Source organism: Passer montanus, unplaced genomic scaffold, assembly GCF_014805655.1.
Source record: "Passer montanus isolate IOZ18808 unplaced genomic scaffold, ASM1480565v1 scaffold49, whole genome shotgun sequence".
Classification (NCBI taxonomy): domain Eukaryota; kingdom Metazoa; phylum Chordata; class Aves; order Passeriformes; family Passeridae; genus Passer; species Passer montanus.
Window position 1 is genome coordinate 3,736,894 of NW_024369818.1, and position 18,568 is coordinate 3,755,461.

Genomic DNA, 18,568 nt, shown 5'->3' on the forward strand with positions numbered 1-18,568 from the left:
AAGCCAAAACCAACTTAAATGAAAACAAAACTTTCATTTGGTGAAAATTTCTGCTAATTTCAAAAAACGTGATAACTATAAAAACCATGCAATTTACTTACCTGCTTCCACAAAGCAGGGGTCCTAGTCCTGCAGGGTTTCTCATCCCAGTGGCAGAATTCTCACTTCCCGGTGTCTCCTTTCAGCTGGGTTTGGTTTGGTGTAAGAGTCAGCACCTGTGAATCCAGGCTGTGGATTAAACATAATTGCTTTTCTCCTTTCCTTGTATGCTTTCTTCTTTTTTTCCTCCCAAGTCAGTATGAGCAGAACATAACATACCAAAAAAAATAAAGAATTACAGTCAGGATGTGAGGAATTATAATTTTTTTCCTTTGGAATGGAATTTCAATATTCAGCTATAAGAAAAAGCCATGAAAAGAATCAGAGCTTTTTCCACCGCTTTGCACATTGTAAAGTCATTTCAACATTGTAATATAGGTGTCAAACTTTACTAAATCAGCTGTCAAATGCTACCAAACACTTACTTTGCACAGGTGTAAACGATCACATAAATGCAAAGCACTGATCTGACACCAAAAATCTGTGTGTACCATTTCTGTCTTCAGCAGCTTTACAGAACTATCAAGAAAAAGTCCAATAGGGAGTTTATTCCTTGTTATTTAAGCATTTTTGGTCTGTTTTCTTGCTTTTAGGGATGTGGTTCCCCCTCTGCTCCAGCTGACACCAAGGAAGAGAATGCAACAATTTTCACAGAATAGCTTTGGACTGATCTACAAAAAACAATATTATGTTTCATAATAATGTTCCAAATGTTAAAGAGTTTTCCTGCCAAAACCTCTCTTCTGTAAGTGTCCAGCATCATCAACTGATGGCACACAGCTCAGGGAATAAACGCTTTCAGCTAATGGCAGGAATTGTCAGGGGACACACAAAACAGGTATTTCTCCCTGACACAGAATGAAACACAGGATTACAGTTAAATACCAAATCCTACCAGCACTGGAGTGAATTAAGGTTTATTTTTCATTCCTGTTAATTCTTTCCTCACTTTTTAGCTAATTCATCTTGTTTCACTCAGTGGTTTTTCCTGTTTGGCCAGTTTGGTGGATGGGGGGACAATCCATTTTAGGCATGTAGTGCTGGGTAACAATCTAAAGCTTCAGGCAAAGCCCAGATCCCAAAGGAGCACCCTGCAGGCTCCTTGCTGTGTGCAGCTCTCCAAAGGCAGGGCAGGGTGACCACAAACACCTCCCTGCCCCTCCTGCAGCACAGCCCAGGGGTGCCCTGGACCATCCACGTGCTGCTGGGACATTCAGGTGCCTTGTGCAGAGCATTTAAATCAGGCTGTGCACAGCAAAAACTCTTGATAACCTCAATGCCAGGGGGGTTGGACTGCAGCATTTATTGTGAGGGAGCTGTGACACAAACCTCACCATAGTGAAATCATCTCAAGTAACAGAAAGACTGAGCTTGTCTCCACTGCTTTACTTTGGATTTTCTTGTGAAAAGTAAGTCTGGCCCACTGGGGGCTGAGTGAAGCACACAGTGATTAATTAGAGCTGGACGGATTTTGTATAGCTCAATATGAACACGTCACTTCTCTGGCTGCTCCATCTCCATCTTCCTCTGACCAGCCAGAACTTATTCCAGAATGCTTGCTCTGGTACCAGGAGCAGCAGGTATGTTCATTTATTTATTTATTTAGATATAAACACAGCAAAACCCTCTCCTTTTCCCAGCACTAACCACTCTTGGAGACAAAAAGTAATAGATGGTGAAAGGGATGTACTGCTCAGTGAATCCACAGTTCAGTGTCCTTTCTGAAAGAGCTGTGAAAGCATTTCCAAACATGCAAGGCTGAATGTATGTTAAAACAGTTAAACTATTATAAAGCATCCAGTTTTTAAAGTATCACTTATCATAAGAACATTTTAATGTATGGTGCTGTATTTGCTTTCACAGTTTTGGATTATGTCAACAGAATAACATAATGAAGATATAGTAAAATCTTACTGCATTTGTAACTGAAACTCAGAAAAATGGGAGGTTTTATTTTAAAAAATGAGCTCCAAAGAGAATGTTTTCCCCTGCCTTAGATGCTCACATCCAAGTGCTCATGCAAAGGATGCTCTGTTCCAACAGAAGACCCAAAAAGGTCCAGGTCCAAAGGCAAGGGTGGGTGCAGCACCCACAAAAGCTGCAGCACTTGTGCTCTGACACTGAACTGGCTCGTTTCAATTGATTCCTTTGATGTACAATAACAAAGCAGCAGCAAATCATTACCCATCCATAATACATCATTATAAAAATACTTTTTTTACTGCCCTTGCATCTCAGCTTCAAATCATCAAAGACGCCCTTATTCGCAGACAGAACCAAAGTCAGGTTGTTTATTAACAGGGCTTTTACATGTGCTTACATTTGCAGTATGTATTAGAAATGAGGATGGCACATGACCTGGCTTAGAAAAGCCCCTCTGTAACTTCCTTGCCCAAATTCCTTGCCCAGCCCAGCAGCAGGGCCAGTGGATGGGGAAGGTGGAAGTGCCTCCCTCAGTGCTGCTGCTGCCAAAGGCTCCAGATCCAAGCCCAGGCTGGGAATTGTCCCATGTGTATTTGAGGCTCAGTGCATGCACAGGCACAGGAGGGGTTGTGGAGATCAGCTGAGGCCATAAAGGAAGTTTGTAACAATTCAGGTTAGCCCATATTTTGTCATGTTACTAAAAATAGTCTGTAAATAAATGTATTTACAGGCCACTTCCTCGTAGGCAGCAATTACTTCAAGCAGCACTCAGGTTTTAATGCACAGCCATGTTCTCACTGTGTTTTGCTATAGATCCAGGCTTCAAATGGAGATTGGGCACTATTGATCCTCTGGGGTTTATTATGGTCTGCATTCCCCAGGACTCAGAACCCATCCCCTGCCTGCATTCACCCAAGATCAGGGATGGCTCCATGGCCCCTCCACAGGGCACCCACACTCCTGGGCAGGCTCTCAGGGAGCCAGAGGTGCAGAGGGGGGTACCTTGCTTTTCTCTGTGAAGAGAAATGCAGCTGCAGAGGGGCTCTGGGTGCTGCACCCCAAACTCGCCCAGCTGAGCCCCCCACTGCAGCTGTCTGTGTCCCTCTGCCCCACACCCTGACAAAAACCGCCCCAAAACCCCGACCCCAAGAGGTGCTGTCCCTCTCTGGGAGCCAGCTGGGGCTGTTCCAGTGAGGAGGAGTGTGGTGGGGAAGGCTGAGCCTTTAAATGCTTTAACACCTTCCTTCCACACCAGGCTTGCTCGTTAGGCTGAGCTGACACCCAAACCCCTCAGCCTCCTGCTTTGTCAATACTTACCAGGAGCCACCTAGTGAGGACTGAAAACAGAGTCAGTCTCTCCAGTTTATCAGTCTCCTAAACTTCATTTGTCAGAGTTCTGACACTTAAAACCAATCTGGGATGGGCAGAGCAAGAATCAACCTGTGCTCATCAACCCAGGCTCAGGGATGCCTTAAGGAATGTGTACCTCAGCTACTGAGGGGGAAAATGTTCAAAAAAGCCTTTATGGAGATGAAAGGAGAGTGCAAAAATGTTGTCATTTTAAAGACTGGGCTATTTAGTTACATAAGTGTTTCTAAACTACGTAAGTGTTTCTAAACTACTGGATAACTGAGCAAAGATCTCTGTTCAAAATCTGCACTTGACAGGAGCACTGCCAGCACTGGGTCAGGCAGAAATACTGCTGCACCCCAAGGGCTGTTTCAACTCCTTTTTAAAAATAAGATTTAGAATAAAGACCAGCCCTCACTTCGTAAAATCCCACTGGAATTGAGACTAAAATTAATAAAACACCTAAAGGTAAAATTTAAGTTCTGGTGTTGCAAAGTTTTATTCACATGTGAGCATTTATTATGAATCAGGAGGACTCACAATTCCTAATGCTCCTGTTTCTTTGTATCATTCAATTTTTGATGGTTTGATCAATGGCAGCATGATTAATGCAGTTATTAGAACAGCTGCTATAAAAATAATATGGAACAAACACAATTTGTACATTGGAAGAATATTCTGGTAAATCACTTGATAACCTGTAGAACAGAGGGCAACATGTTTTCTTGAACTAACACTGGTTAAAATAAACATTTCTTTTAGGAACAAAAAAAAATCAGGTGATTCTATTCTGAAGAGTCTATTTACAAAATTCTGCTAATGAGAAAAAAATGCAGTGCTAACAATGAAATAAATTGTGAACATTACATTTAGATGTAGCCAGAAGTAAACACAATCATAGGGAATATATTCCCTGTAGATCTATTTAAAGGTCTTTTTTGTTTTTAAGTGACAGTGATTTATATTCAGGGCATGTGTGTGCAAACATGTGTACATAAACAGGAGTTTGCAAGGAAATAAGCACTGTGCCTTTGACCCAGGAATTAAAATAAAGAGGGAACAGGTGATCACTTAATTCCACCTGACTCAAACCAGCCTTCAGTGCCATGTTTTGAGAAGGGAAGCTTTCAGCTGTTTTCAGTTTTCAAACTTCAGAATCTGGAGCATACAATAATTAGGAAAATGTTTAATACCAACCCACCCTCTTTATTAAGTCATTTCTTCAAGTATTTTTAATAGTGCAAAATGCTGGTTTGCATTAGTACAGTTACTATGGGAATTCACAGTCCAAAAAAAATCTTAAAAGATTTCCAAAGTCAAACAAAAAACTTTTTAATACTGTATTTTTAGCAAGAACATTTTTAACAAAGAATGTGTACTTTAACTTAATATGGTACAACAGAGAAACCATACTTAAAAGTTTCCATTATCTAACACTCTACTGCATATTCATTTTTCCATCTTAAAAGACCAAAAGCCAAGCTGAACTGAGCATTAAAAAAAAAGCATCAATTATAATCCTCATATTACATCAGCTATTAGGGTTTAGCTCACACTTTTGAATTGGTCATCTAATGAAAGGACAATTTTTACATCGTTCTTTTAAAAAATGTACACACATTTCTTTTTAAAACGTAATATATATCGAGTATCTGCTTCAGTAAACAAAGCTTAATTTATAAACACAATCGAAACAGCTCCATGTTGAACAGTTTCAGTGATAAACTGGACTTGTATGATGTACAGCCAGTGAGGACCATTGTGGCTTAAATTCATTGTGCCATTGCTATTCTGTAATAGCCACCTCCTAAGGAAAAAAAAAAAGTTCTTTTTTGGGGCGGGATGGGGAGGGGAAATAATTGATGTATGTGCTTAAAAATACTAAAACTCCTTTCTATCTCCAGGGACCTAAAAATGATCTGTTGTGACAGGCTTGGTTTGGTATGGTAAGCTTGTAAAAAGTCTCAGTATTTCTTAATACGGCAGTTTTCAATGCAGCAACAGTAAATTGCTTGAAATTGTCCTTCAAGTTTCATGCTACAAATCCTGTTCCTCACACAGTACTGAAGGCATCAAAGGTTGGAAGGGACATTTCTCAGGAACTAGATAGTCTTCAAATAGTGGTCATTATACATTTTTCAGCAATAGGTGGTTCCTTCAGTACATAATGGTCGGCTTGATGTATGTTCTGTTTTCTGGAGGGAAACAAAAAAAAAGAAACAAGTCAATTACACAGCTGACCATTTATTAATTACTGACACTTAGGTGGGTTCTTCACTTGGTTGTGGATCTTTTTTTTCCTCCTCAAGCCAAATGAGCAGATCTAAAAGTGACATAAACTAAACTGTCCATCACGTGGGCACGTTTTGTGTAGGAAAAGGAGGCACTGGGTGACAACACCTGGCCAAGCCCCCAGAAAGGACACAGACCCACCACCACCTGCCCTGGTGTTTGCCAGCACTAGCTCAGGACAGGCTGCAAACACTCTGATTTGGATTTTATTCCTGTAAGGCATTTTTTTTTAATCCAACAGTCCTTTTCTCCCAAAGGCAGCCCATGCTGGATTGCTGCCTCCCTGGGACAGACCCAGGGACAAGGCACCAGCTTTACCACACACCCTTGTCACTGCACAAAACCTGCCAGGGATCAGGGTGTTAAAACTGCACTGCTTTCAGAAAATGTAAATCAGGATCTGTTCTTGGAAAACTGTTCTTTCATTCAGAAACCACCACATTTCTCTTAAAATTCTATTTCTTTATTTAGAGAACGAAGCAGAAAATCACTTCATAAAAATATTCCTAGTTATAGTACCTATCAACTGTGATTTTTCACATTAAGCAACTTTAAGCACAGAGAAAAAATAAATATTGAAATGCCCACAGAAACTGAAGCTAACAAGAATCCATATTCCTGCTCATTATACAATGAATCATGAATCCACCCAGCTAAATCTGCAAGAACTGATCTGGAAGATGATAGCAAAATGATAATATGGAGCAGCATTTTGTATAATGTTGACATCTCTCCCATTACTGTTTTACATACGCCAATACCGAGCACTCCTGAGGAACGAACAAGTATTGACCTGCAAACTGACACTGATCCTTGGAGCAATCTCCAAGTTTGCCACATTTCAATTTCAAAATGCATTTCAGCTATAATATGAGTGATTTATCATTTAGCAGTAGCTGTCAAAGTAACCTCCTAGATAAAACAAAAACATCTGGAACCATAAACAGAGGAGAGCAGTAGCTGAATTTTAATCCAAATCCGACATGTTCACTTCATTAGGAACAGGAAACAGCTAATTAGTAATTGAATGTTTTGTGGTTTTAAGGAGGCGCAGACTCTCCAAACTGAGATGATTTAATACGTATTTTGGATGTAAGCACAAATAAAGATCACAAGAGCCAGGGACATAACAATTCCAGAGGGATGTTTGGGAGCCTCCAAAGAAAGAACTAAAATTAGTTTCAGGCCATTGGCTGATGAAAATTCTTGTTTTAAACCTGGTGGGGAATTACTAAAGCCTGGGGGGTTCAGCAGAAATGCAAGGATTGAGCACTGTGGGGTTTATTTGTGGTTTGGGGTTTTTTTTTCCTTTTTCTCATGATCATTAGGAAGCTGTACATGGCTTCTTCCTAGTGGAGGCTGTTCTTTATGTTCTTATTAAATTGTGAGTATTATTTTTTAAATTAAGGTAAGATAAGGACATTGAGGGTACTGTGGGCTAACCAAACTTTGGAACAGGTTTCTGTATTTCCTTCCAATCCTCTTTATTTCTCAAGGAAAGTTCAATGGAGGTGTCTGGAACACCCATAAGAGAGAAAAGTAAATGCCACAGCACAAGCCCAGTGCAGCCACCCAGGAGACATCATTGATCAGTGAACAGAAAGTGCACAGTTAAATATTTCCTTTTTTATAACACCCTCAATTATTCTCCAGAAATTAAAATACTTTTTTTGTTGCTGTGCAATAAACTGAATTTCATGGCATTAACCACGTCACACAGCAACCACCTCTGAGGAATTAACGTGTTGGGAGCAGCTGTGCCCCCACTTACACAGGAAAGACAATGTGATGTTGTCAAATTAATCTTTTCTGGAGAATATTCACCATCTCCTCAGTGCAGCTGACTGCAAGCTACAGACCATTTTATAGCACTTTACTGTATTATATAGCAAAGATTTGAATAAATCTGTGTGCAATAAATGTATTCTTTTATCAGGTTTATCCCTTAATCAAATATTCATTTATGTGGGCTTCATTCTATTAAAAAACGAAATTATACAAAGGTGAGCAAAAGCGTAGATTTACAGTAGTTTAAAGCCTAATCTCATTCTCTAGGGGTAATACTGACAATATAAAAACTGTATAAATGATATTCCCTAACACTAAATATGCTTATGAGCCCCCTGTGCATGTTACACTGCTTTACAGCCTACAGAGCAATGCATGACTGGCTTAATAAGCAAGACATTTAGAAAGGAAGGTTTTTTTCCCCTTCACAATGTATAAGACAAGTAAAGATCTCTGAGTTTCTTGGTGTGCCAGAGTCTGTGTTAATAACTGGAATTTTCCCTCAGGACAGCATTCTCTTCCCTGAGTTGTTAGCCCAGGGTAGGTGCAGCTCTTGCACTCTTCTTAGCCACAATATCATTCTTTACCTTTTTCTTCCATGGTTTTAATGGGTGCATAAAGGACAAATACAAAGGCAATAATCATCATCTCCATATTTAGTCATGTTTAATTTTTTTTTTATTCCACATCTCTGAATACTTTGTAAGATCTCTGGTTTAAATTTGGAATTTAGCTTTATTTCCCTAAACTACTTTAAAACAAAACAAGTGCCAACTGCACAGGAGATGAGCTCTCCACCCTCCTCAGGCTGGGTAAACAGCACCTCAGTTAGATCAGAGCCAAGCTCTGCTTTGGAGGAAGCAACACATGGGAAATGCAATGCTGTAACAATAAATTAACTTGCAAAGCTAGGGCTAATTAGTTTGAACCAGTGTCTTACTTTGTACAAAGAAAAAAATCAGACAAAACGAGTTTGCTCCTCCAAAGGATCACATCCCACAGAAAACCCCTCTTTCCCTACAGCCCTTGGCAGACAGGAGTGCTGCCTGCCTGGAAGGGGAATGAATCCAGGCCCTGCTTGTGGGTAAGGACCAGAGCAATGACCAAAACTCAGCAAAGAATCCCTTCACTGCCATGAAAAGAAGATGGATCTGGGCTGATCATTCAGCTGAACGACAAGTAAGAGTTACTTCTTTGCCTGATTATTAGTTGTCCAGCAAAACTTCTCTTTTATCTGCAAATATTCTTCAAACTGAGTAGTGAGAGAGCAGGGCTCAGCTCCCTCTTGACCCAGAAAGAACATGGTCAATAAATGCTGGTTGTGTGAGCAGCAGTACCAATCTGGGTTGGTTTGTTTTCACCTCTCCCACTTTACCATGGCCTCTCTCCAGCCCTGCAGAGGTGCAGATATGATATCAGAGGTTCCCTCTCTGATATCTCGAGCTGGCTGAGCCCAGGGCATCCCTTGGGATTGGCACCAAAACCTCTCCTTCCCTCAGGAACATGGTGCCAGACCCTGCAGGGCGGCTCACCCACAGAGCTGCTGGGCAGGAGTTTCTTCCCCTTTTATTTTGTGTGTAAGGCATCTGACTTGACCCTGTCAAGTATTTCCTCATCTGTGTTAAGAGAGTTAAAAAAACTTGAACTAAGCCCAGGATTTCTAGTGAGCCCCTGTAAAGCCAGCTCCTGGTGAGCCCCTGTGGGGTAGCTCTGAGCTGCACGTGGCCGTGTGGGCATGGAGTGACAGTCTGGTAACTGCAAGGAGCTTTGAGAGAGCTTTTCTGGGAACTCTGCAGTGACACAGCACGAGGCAGCTACCAGGAGTTTAATAATTCACAGCCTCCAGAGCAGGACACGCTCTAGGGAGAGCACACAGCTTGAGCAGGAGGAAGAACAACAGGCCTAAGACTCAAAGCATCTTGGGTTTGAGAATTCTGGTTAGGTCAGAACACCAATGAACTGAAGTCCAGTCCATGATAAACCCCAAAATGCATTCCAAACTACACCAGTCCCTCATCTTTGACAAATAAACAAAATGTTATTCACATGTTAGATAAAAATAAAATGTTATTCACGGTAACCCCAGAGTTTTTGTGCCGAATCTCTGCCAGGTTATGTCACAAACAAAAGCAGCAGCAGCAGCCCTGGGTCACCCTCCTGTTGCAGGCACAGTGAAGTACATTTTCACCTCAGGAAAGCCTGCCTGCCTATGCTGCTGCCTCCTTCCTGAAATTTTATTTTTTTGTAAATTGTTGTTATCAAGTATTACTGTAGCATCTACTTTTTAAGATTTTAAGCTAACATTGCTTTGCTGATTGTTCCTCTCTCCCCTAACAATGAAATATTGTAATACAAAAGTTAACTAAGGTATAAACATGCAAAAGGAGAAGTCTCCCTGCGATCATAAAATGATGTTATTTTCTGTTCAGCAGTTCATGTTACTGCTGTTCATGCTAATTAATTAAAGGAGCTGTTGCTGTAATGTGCAAACAGGGAATCTGAGAAACTGAGAGGGCTTTTAGGTCTCGGAGTGAAGTTAAGTCAATCTGGGCGCGGGCAATCAAATGTAATGAAATCACTTGTCAGTGCTAAGCTTGCAAAAACTGTGAAGTTTGACTAGGGAGTAAAAGGATTATAATTAGATTTCCAATAGGATAATAACTAAATGGCAGAAAGCAGTAAAGAGAAAATATTACTTTGTTAGCTAATGGTGCTGCTGTTCGGTTTTAGTTTTTATCAGCACACTTGTAGTTGTGCTAATTTAATTTGCTTTTATCAGCAAAAATGCACTACTCGAATGGTACTTGAATGTCATTTGCAAAAATCATTGATCTGAAGGTGCACTTAATGACACCCAGTATGTTTATTTTATGTGGAAGGGAGATTGGCTGATGAAATGGTTGATGCACTGTGGTGCTGGCCCAGGAGTGAGTGGTGGAAGGAGGAGCAGAAGGGTGTCTGAGTGCTCATCACCTGCTCTGATCTCCTCTGCCAGCTAAAAACCTCCCAGCTCCAGCTCTGAGCTACATCTGGGATATGGAGGATGGAGGCATTAGACTGTAAAGCTCAAAAAAGTTTTAAGTCTCATCTGCATGAAATTTCTGTTCAATTAATATACAAAGCAGAGGGAAAATGAGTCAACTAAATGGAAAAGATTTATAATGCAGATCAGAAACACAGTACATGAACAGCTTGTGTTAATAAAATCATTTTAAGAAATGAGCATAAAATATGATATGACTTAATCACTGTGAAAGGTGGCTGTGCAGTAGTTCTGTAATTTTCCTTTAAACCCTCTTAAGGAGATACTGGCAGTGGAACTAATTGAATTTCAAAGGAAAAGCACTGTGTGAATGATAGATTTCTGTCCAGCAGAGCTATTGACAACAGAAAAAGAAAGCTCTGTATTGATGCTAAAGCTTTTTTTCCGAGCAACTGACAGAGATTTTGGAAGCCTGGAAACAGCTTTGTATTAGGGACATGTGTTTTGCCCCTTCCTCCTCCCAGGGCCCAAAAAACAAAGGCAGCAAATGACTGGGCAGTGAGGGAGTGTGCTTGAATTGTCAGAGCTCAGCAGCAATAGGAGCTGTCAGGGACACGAACTGTTATCAAAGGGAAAGGGAATAAAAAGTTATTACAGTATCAGCATAAATAAAAATGAAAGAGATGGTGCTACAGGACAGGAACACTTTGAAATCTAAACAAGCTCTGCAGAGAGCTCTCCAGAGCTTTTTATCAGCTGAGAGTGTTTAGTGACCAAGTGGCTCAGCTCACGTCTCCATACCTGCAGGATTACCATGCCAGGGAGGTCAGAGCCAGCAGGGCAGAAAAGGGAAAGGAATGGCTGGGACAGGACAGGGCTGCAGCTCCTGCTGCTCAGGCCATGTCCTGCTCCCACTGAGCCCAGGGACACTGAACACAGGGAATATCCAGCTCTCCCTTTGGCCATGCTTAATAAAATCTTCCTGAGCCAAAGCCTCTCATAACTGAAGGGATGATGTAGTCAGGATCAAATTAAAATGAAAGCTGAAAAAACTCTACGTGAAATGAAAATTATAAAAATCACAAGGCTTTTGTGTATTAATAAACTACAGGTAACATAAGAAACTTCTCTTGATTCCTTCAGGCAAGTAAATGGTCGTTGGAAGTGGCTGTGCATCACTTTCCTCACAGTATTTGTGATCATTTTTGATGTAAAGACACATTTGAGCCAAGTGTCATGGTTTTTCTTCAACTGAAAAGTGAAATTATCTTTCTCTTCCTTACCAGTCTGCCCAGATGCACTTTTGACTCTCAGAGCTGTCTGGAAGAGCACTGAGCATCCCTCTCAGCAGGTACCATGAACAGATCAGAAATGCAAGGAACATTTTGCTCATTGAATTTAAATACATGTGTCCCAAGTGCTCATCCAATATTTTGACTATTTCTGGCAGCAGTAATTTTCCAATTGCAATATTTAGAGCACAGCTCTCATTATATGTGCACATATATATACACACACATATGTCAGATGTATATATCTGCATTACAATAAAGCTGTGATTCTCCTTCTCTGTAATACACAGCATATGAATCTAAAATCACAAGAAGAGACAGCAGTAAAAATATTTGAAAGCTTTTCTGTAAGGATGACAGATGGACGACAGATGCATACCAGAGGTATGCAAGTCAAACCTTCCCCAGCTGAAGAGAAATGCTCAAGTGAGGTTTGTGTCTCTAAGTGCACTGCAGCCCCTCTCCTGTCTGCACAAAGTGCCTGCAGTTACCTCAGCACAGGGGATTTCTGCACATTACCATTCCATGAAGCAGGGGAAAGGCTGGGATTGCTCTAAGAAGCACCAGTTCTGTGGAAGAGGCAGCTGTCTCCAGGCTGCCAGCACAGAATTGAATTGTCTGGAATGAACATGGCACAGGACTGATGGGAAAAAAAACTCTACAAGTTGGACTTTCATCAGAGAGCTTCAATGCTCAAGTTGCTCAGAGCAGATTTTATAACAGGTGACTGTGGATTTTCTGTGTGGCTCAGAGAGGCTTCCAAGAGGAATGGGACAATCCCTGGGGAATATCCCTGTGTCCCAGCTCCCCCAAAGGAGGATTTCACAACTCCTCACGTCCCAGACCTGCAGCCAGAACTCATTTCCTGCTCTTTGGGAAGCACTCAGACCATACCTGGAGCTGCTGCACTTACACTCACAGTGTAAGTTACACAGTGAAGAAAAAGTAGCACCAGATAGCTGCCCACAATGTGAACATGGCTCTTTTTCATTTACAGTTCATGCATTTTTTGAAAACATCTGCGATCTTGATAGGTAGGTAAAGACCAGACGTAAAATATTTCAAATGACAAATCATATGTAAAACCCCTTTTGAACTAAGGGCATATGTCTTAGTAGATAAATATCAGTTTTAGAACAAACAGCACCTCTAAATCACCTCAGCTAAATATCACCTCTACTTAAAGTTAATTTCTGATCTTGTAAAGTTAATTCTTGATCTTTGCTCTTACAAAGGTTTTCTGTATAAAACAGGAAAACAAACTGAAGTTCTGTAATTTCTATTTATCTAAAAGCATGAAAACAGATATAAAATTATTTAACCTAATTTTTAAAGACAAGCAGAAAAGTGAGGAGCTGTGGTACATACTGCACCTTGCATGGCTGCACTGTCATGTTGGGTTCCGTTGTGTTCTATTTCCATATCTGGGATTCCAGCATCTGAAAGATGGGAGACTGAAGATTAATGCATTCCCCTTTGACCCTCTCTCAGGCATCTTTAGAAAAATATTTATAGCAAACAAGGGTGCTCTCCAAGTTAACATGGTCTTGCATAAAACATTTGGTCCTCATAGAATTTTCAGTAGTAAATTGTTTCCAAAATGTGCAAACATTACTGGTCTCACAGTGAATTATTTTTAACGTGCTTCACATTTGTCTGACGGTCAGATAATAACCAACACGTGGTATTAATATGTCTGCAAAATCCTCTTGGAGAATGAGGGCATCTGACACATGAAAAATAAAAGTTGAAATTAAACTGTGATAATATTAAACTACATTGACTCTTGTATATAGCCAAGTACCTCCAAATTACAGAGTTGAAGAATATAGCCAGTTTCAGGCAACAGTTTTGGGGTGTGTGTATCAGTTTGTGTGAGTGCATGTTACAGATAAGAACTGTGCAAATTGCATTTCCAACCCCAGCCTGGGATGTGTGAGCATGTGTTACCACCCAAACCCAAATTACAGCTGTCATATTATGTGAAGTATTTCCAGATCTCCGAGAAGAGCTTTCCAAAGAGGACTGTGCTTTTTTTTTTTCCAAGTTGAGAAGGAGTCTCATGACACTCACTCTGGACCTGTTTAATTTCATGTTGGTGATCCCTGTGTCTGCACAGTCCTTGGGGTGGGGGCGGGGGCTCCAACACCCCAGGGTGTTACAGGAACAGATGCCACGATCCACCTTGTGCCAACAAGGATTAGCATGAAGGGGATGTGATTTGAATCCATGGCACCTCAAATCCTGGAGAAACATCTGCTTCCCTTATCACACAGCCCTTAGAAAATACAGGAAGGAAAAACCCACACCTGAAAGGAAGCTGTGTATACAGTTTGGGGTTTTTCTGTGCAAAAGCCTGTTCTGGACTTTCTCAAACAGGGAATAACTGCACTGTTGCTTTCACAGATCCCTTTAGCTGAGTGTTAGGATCTGTCACAGAGGTGATGCTTTGCTGGTGACCCTGCAGGAACTGAGCCCTGAGTGAAAGCAGGGCAGCCCTGAGAAGTACAGTCCTTACAGGAGAGCAATAGCTCAGCAATAAATGTGTAAATTAAACACATGTCATGTGTGCATATATAGCTCTATAAATGCATATGTGATAAAAAAGCACTATTTTCACATATACATTTTTTTCTTACAAAATTGCAAGTGACTGCTATTCTGCAGGGTTTCCCTTACTCAGATTCCTGTTCTGAAGGCAAGTGCAGGGCACTGACCTATCAATCTGAAAAGGTTCTTTCTTCTCAAACCCTTCAGAGTACACGTTGCATATACCGAAAATGACAAAGTCATCTGTAACTAATAACAGCATCTGTTAAATGAGACAGACTGTCAGACTTAAATTAAAAATACTCAGAATAGCCCTTCACATTTTGTTGTCATAAAATTGTACCTGCAATTAAATTGTGGATTAAGATGCTAATGAGCTACCTGATTTGCATGTGCAATCAGATTAGCATGTAAATATCAGCTTCTTGCAGGCACTAACATATATATGCCTACCTGAGTGTGCCTGCAAATCAAACTGCTGCAGCCAGGCCCACACCAGCAGATGTAAAGGTGTGTTAATCACACTGCTGGAAGGGTGGAACCTCTGGATTTGTGGCTTCCAGAGCTGCTGGGTGCTGCTGGCTGGTGTGTGAGCAGCAGGTGCTTCCCTGCAGCACCCTGGGGAGTGACCTTGCAGCACATCAGGATTTTAGGCTTTTTCTGACATTCCTCTCTAGGTGCTGGTTCTGTCCGTGGGATCCAGTCTGGGCATTTGTCTGATCCAGCGCAGGAGTGGAGAAGGTTTTTTGCTGTCCCTGGTCACTGTCCCCCACCCCAGTGTGGGACACCCCGGCTGTGAATCCACACCTGGATGCCCCTGGGCACTGCCAGTGCTCCAGGGACAGCAGCCAGTCCCTGCTTGCAGGATGTGCAGGGCTGTGAGCAGCAGATGAGAGATGCCTCTCAGAGATGCTGCTCTCGTACTCACAGAGTTTATGTGCCTTGGGTGCCCCAGAGAAATCACAGCTCCCATCTCCTGCCATGCCAGGGCACACACGCAGCCCTGCCCTGGCTTTAGACAACAGTGTGGGCAGCTCTCACAGCTGAGAACTCCAGACAAGCCAAATTCATTATTTTTGCTCAGCAGTCAGGCAGTTTTTGCACTCTGCAGTCTCTAGCAGTGCCCAAAGCAGGCAGCACAAATTAACACACCACAGGACACCTGAATGCAGCAGGGACTGAACATCACTCTGACTGCTGAGCCTCTGCACAGACTCCAGGTAGGGATGCACAGACTAAACCTTAGCAGCAGAACCTGAAATGAATTAAATCTCAGCTAGGTTCAGTCTTAGATGTTCAAACCAAAGCTCTGAAGTTTGGCCAGAATCATCTTAAGCACAAAAGGCAAATCCTCCTGGTAGCCAGAACTTAATCACTGTTTAGGAGATGAACTGATTTGCTTTTGTTTCACAGGAATATTTGGGAAGTGTTCAAAACCCAGTCAGCTCTGAAAGCTGATACATATTTAACAAACTTAATAGGTCCTGAGGCTGAGCAAACTTCAGCCAAACGGCTTTTGAAATGAAGCTCAGCAGTTCTAAAAATGAATCTGCTGGGAGAGAAGAGTTCACAGAACCTTATAGGAACCAAATTTCACATTGTCTTAGCTGGCACTGTAACAGATTTCTCTGTAATATATTCAGCATTTCTTGTCATCTCTGTGTAAACTGCTCTGTCTGTTTCTCTAGTTGCAGACTTATTTATTTTTTTAATTCTCGACCCAGAGCACATAGCCTGAAATAGATTTTTCATTATTTCAGGAAAGAATTGTGGGGGTTTATTCTGAAATTTGCTCTGTGCATCATCTGATTTTTTTTTTCTCACTCAATCAAACATCATTTTAAGCTGACTCTGAAAGGCCAACTAAGACATTACCATTTAACATCCTGAGACCGTCACCTGATGTGGCCTGTTTCAGAGCCTGTTCCACTTGTTCTCTTCTCTTGGATTCAAATTCCAAAGCTTCCTGCAATTTTCTCTTCGCCTTCTTCTCTTTCTTCAAGCGTTTTTGAATTGTGGCTGAAATGTAAATACAGCGTAAGAATGGTTGTCAGGGCACAATTACCAGATGATGGAGACAGTAAGAAATTAGTTTATGTTCAGAATATGTTCAGTATCCAAAGGTGCATTCTAGCTCAAGACCCCTGTGACAATACAGATACACATGTGGTGGTGACCTGAAAGACAAACAATTCTGAGGATGCTGATTATTGGTGAAATTCTCTCACAAGTCAGGAGCTATCAAAGTCTGTGAATGACTTGAAGTTTTTGGTGAATTAGCTGGGATTCAGGAGGGGCATGCTGTGCTGTCCTAGGAGCTAAACTTTGTTTTACAGAAATACACAGCTCCATCACACCTGGGTGATGCAACATTTCTGGATACCCACTGCCATTTAACAGCTTCTGCAGGATTTACTGACCCTTCACAACTCAGCTGACAGGTGCCCTTTGGTGCCTCTTAGTGAGACCTGGCACTGCAGAAAGTTCCACAAACACAATTTCCATTCAAAAAGCACAGGAAGATAGGATTTGGCACCTACACTTTTGGTCTTATCTAGTCTTATCTTTCTGATTTCATGGGTGTAATCTAGAAGTAGCTTTTGGCACATGAAGTGCTGCTCCTTTCCTTCAGATGCAGATCTGAATTTTAAAAGGAATACTAATACTGCCTCCTTTGCAACAGCACAGCGAGAAATTCAGATTTACCAATTTAATTGCCTATTATTATCAAAAGCTTCTAACCAGTCATGGTTTTGTCTCAGAAGACCCCATTTGGGGTGTGCTACTGCACCTCAATCTCCTGATGCAAAAAAAATACCTAGAATTATTTGCTTCAGATCTTGCACTTGGGCAGACAATTTCTCACAGGTCTATTGTGTTGTGATGAAGTTCTCTATAAGACAAACTGAACAGCAGTTCAGTTCTCTATAAACAAACTGCAGCACAGAAGCTGCAGAAATGTGGGCTAGGGAAGTAATGACAAAAATCACCTAAATACCCAAATTAAAGCCATGTCTTTCTCACAGTAGGACTGATGATGCTTGGAGGATAACAGCAGAAACAAAAAGAAATTAAAGCTGTCAAATGAAGAAATCAGGCTGGGAATACCTGGGCAGAGTGATGCCAATACACCTGGAAGCCACGGAACTGCCCCAGCTTCCCTCCTCAGAACCTGCCAAAACTCTCTGGGGCTGGTTGCCCTACAGGTAATAATCCTTCAGCCACTGTTCCTTCTGCTTACAGAAACCTGTGCTTCATTGTGGTTCTAGGAGATCTGAATCTTTCATTACCAGGACAGGTCCACTGCTGCACTACCCCAGTATGAATGGCAGTTAACTCCGAGCCCTCGACAGCTCCAGCTGGAAATGCCAAAGGGTTACACATTTCACAGACACCTAAACTCCATGTTTCACTCACTCACCTCTGCTTTGCAGCTCAGCTGTGAGTTGCCTTTCCAAGCTCTCTCGTAGCTCTCGCTCTCTACAAAGCTCCATCTTTAACTCTTTCTTTTCCTGCTGTATCTGCTTTTCCTGGACTCTTGCATTGTCCACAGCCACTTTCAGCAGGCCCTAAAACACACACAAATGCAAGACCTGAAAACACCATCTTCTTTCAGCAGTGACAAAATTCATCCACTTGTTTCTTTTACACCCTCTAGGAAAACAGAAAGATTAGAAGCAGGAACCTACAGACCTGAAACACAACTGGGCACTGGAAGTAGCTAATGCTGGAGTAAAATATGAGGAATTTTGTGGCATGGAATAATTCAGTACAGCTTTGGCTAATTTGGTTACACACACAGTGCCATATCTCTGCTCACCTCAGTAACTGCAGAGAGAAGCACTATAGGAATAATGAGAATGGTGAATTTCAACATGAGTTATTGAATTATTGCCAATTATTAAGTCAAATATACAATGTATGAAACTCTTCCATGACTGATAACGCCAGGGAGAGAAAAAACCTAAGCACAACATTAAATTAAAGAGATGAGAAACTACAAATACAAAATAGTTTCTGAAACTTTTTTAAGAGTGCAAAAGAAACACATGTTAGATATCATGACATAATCTGGCCCTGTAGAGAAGAATTTACCTGAATGTTGGTTAATAGTGTTTCTACTGATGAAAGACCATCAGCAAAAAGAAATGGCGCCGGAAATCCAGGAGGCAAGGCCTGTCCAGCCAGTTGGACTTTATCTAAGGTTGGTTTCATTATTGGAATGGCAATTTGGACCTCTTCTGTAAAGATAGGTTTAAAAGCGACATCAGAAAGCATTGGAAATATAGGT

At 41.4% G+C, this 18,568-nt stretch overlaps 1 protein-coding gene across 6 annotated transcripts in view; it reads right to left on the reverse strand.

Moving 5' to 3' along the window:
• Window positions 1-4,688: 4,688 nt before the first annotated feature.
• Window positions 4,689-18,568, reverse strand: part of DACH2 (dachshund family transcription factor 2) — a 245,268-nt gene continuing 231,388 nt past the window's right edge. For 2 of the 6 annotated variants that reach the window (XM_039722672.1, XM_039722670.1), the window contains exons 8-12: window positions 18,373-18,518; window positions 17,699-17,846; window positions 16,153-16,296; window positions 13,101-13,166; window positions 4,689-5,567 (exon numbers count right to left, since the gene is read on the reverse strand). In XM_039722672.1, the coding sequence (XP_039578606.1) occupies window positions 5,530-5,567; window positions 13,101-13,166; window positions 16,153-16,296; window positions 17,699-17,846; window positions 18,373-18,518 (542 nt within the window). In that variant the 3' untranslated portion in view covers window positions 4,689-5,529. Of the gene's footprint in view, window positions 5,568-13,095; window positions 13,167-16,152; window positions 16,297-17,698; window positions 17,847-18,372; window positions 18,519-18,568 lie in introns of all 6 variants that reach the window. The other 4 variants (XM_039722669.1, XM_039722668.1, XM_039722673.1 and 1 more) reach the window with 3 other exon arrangements.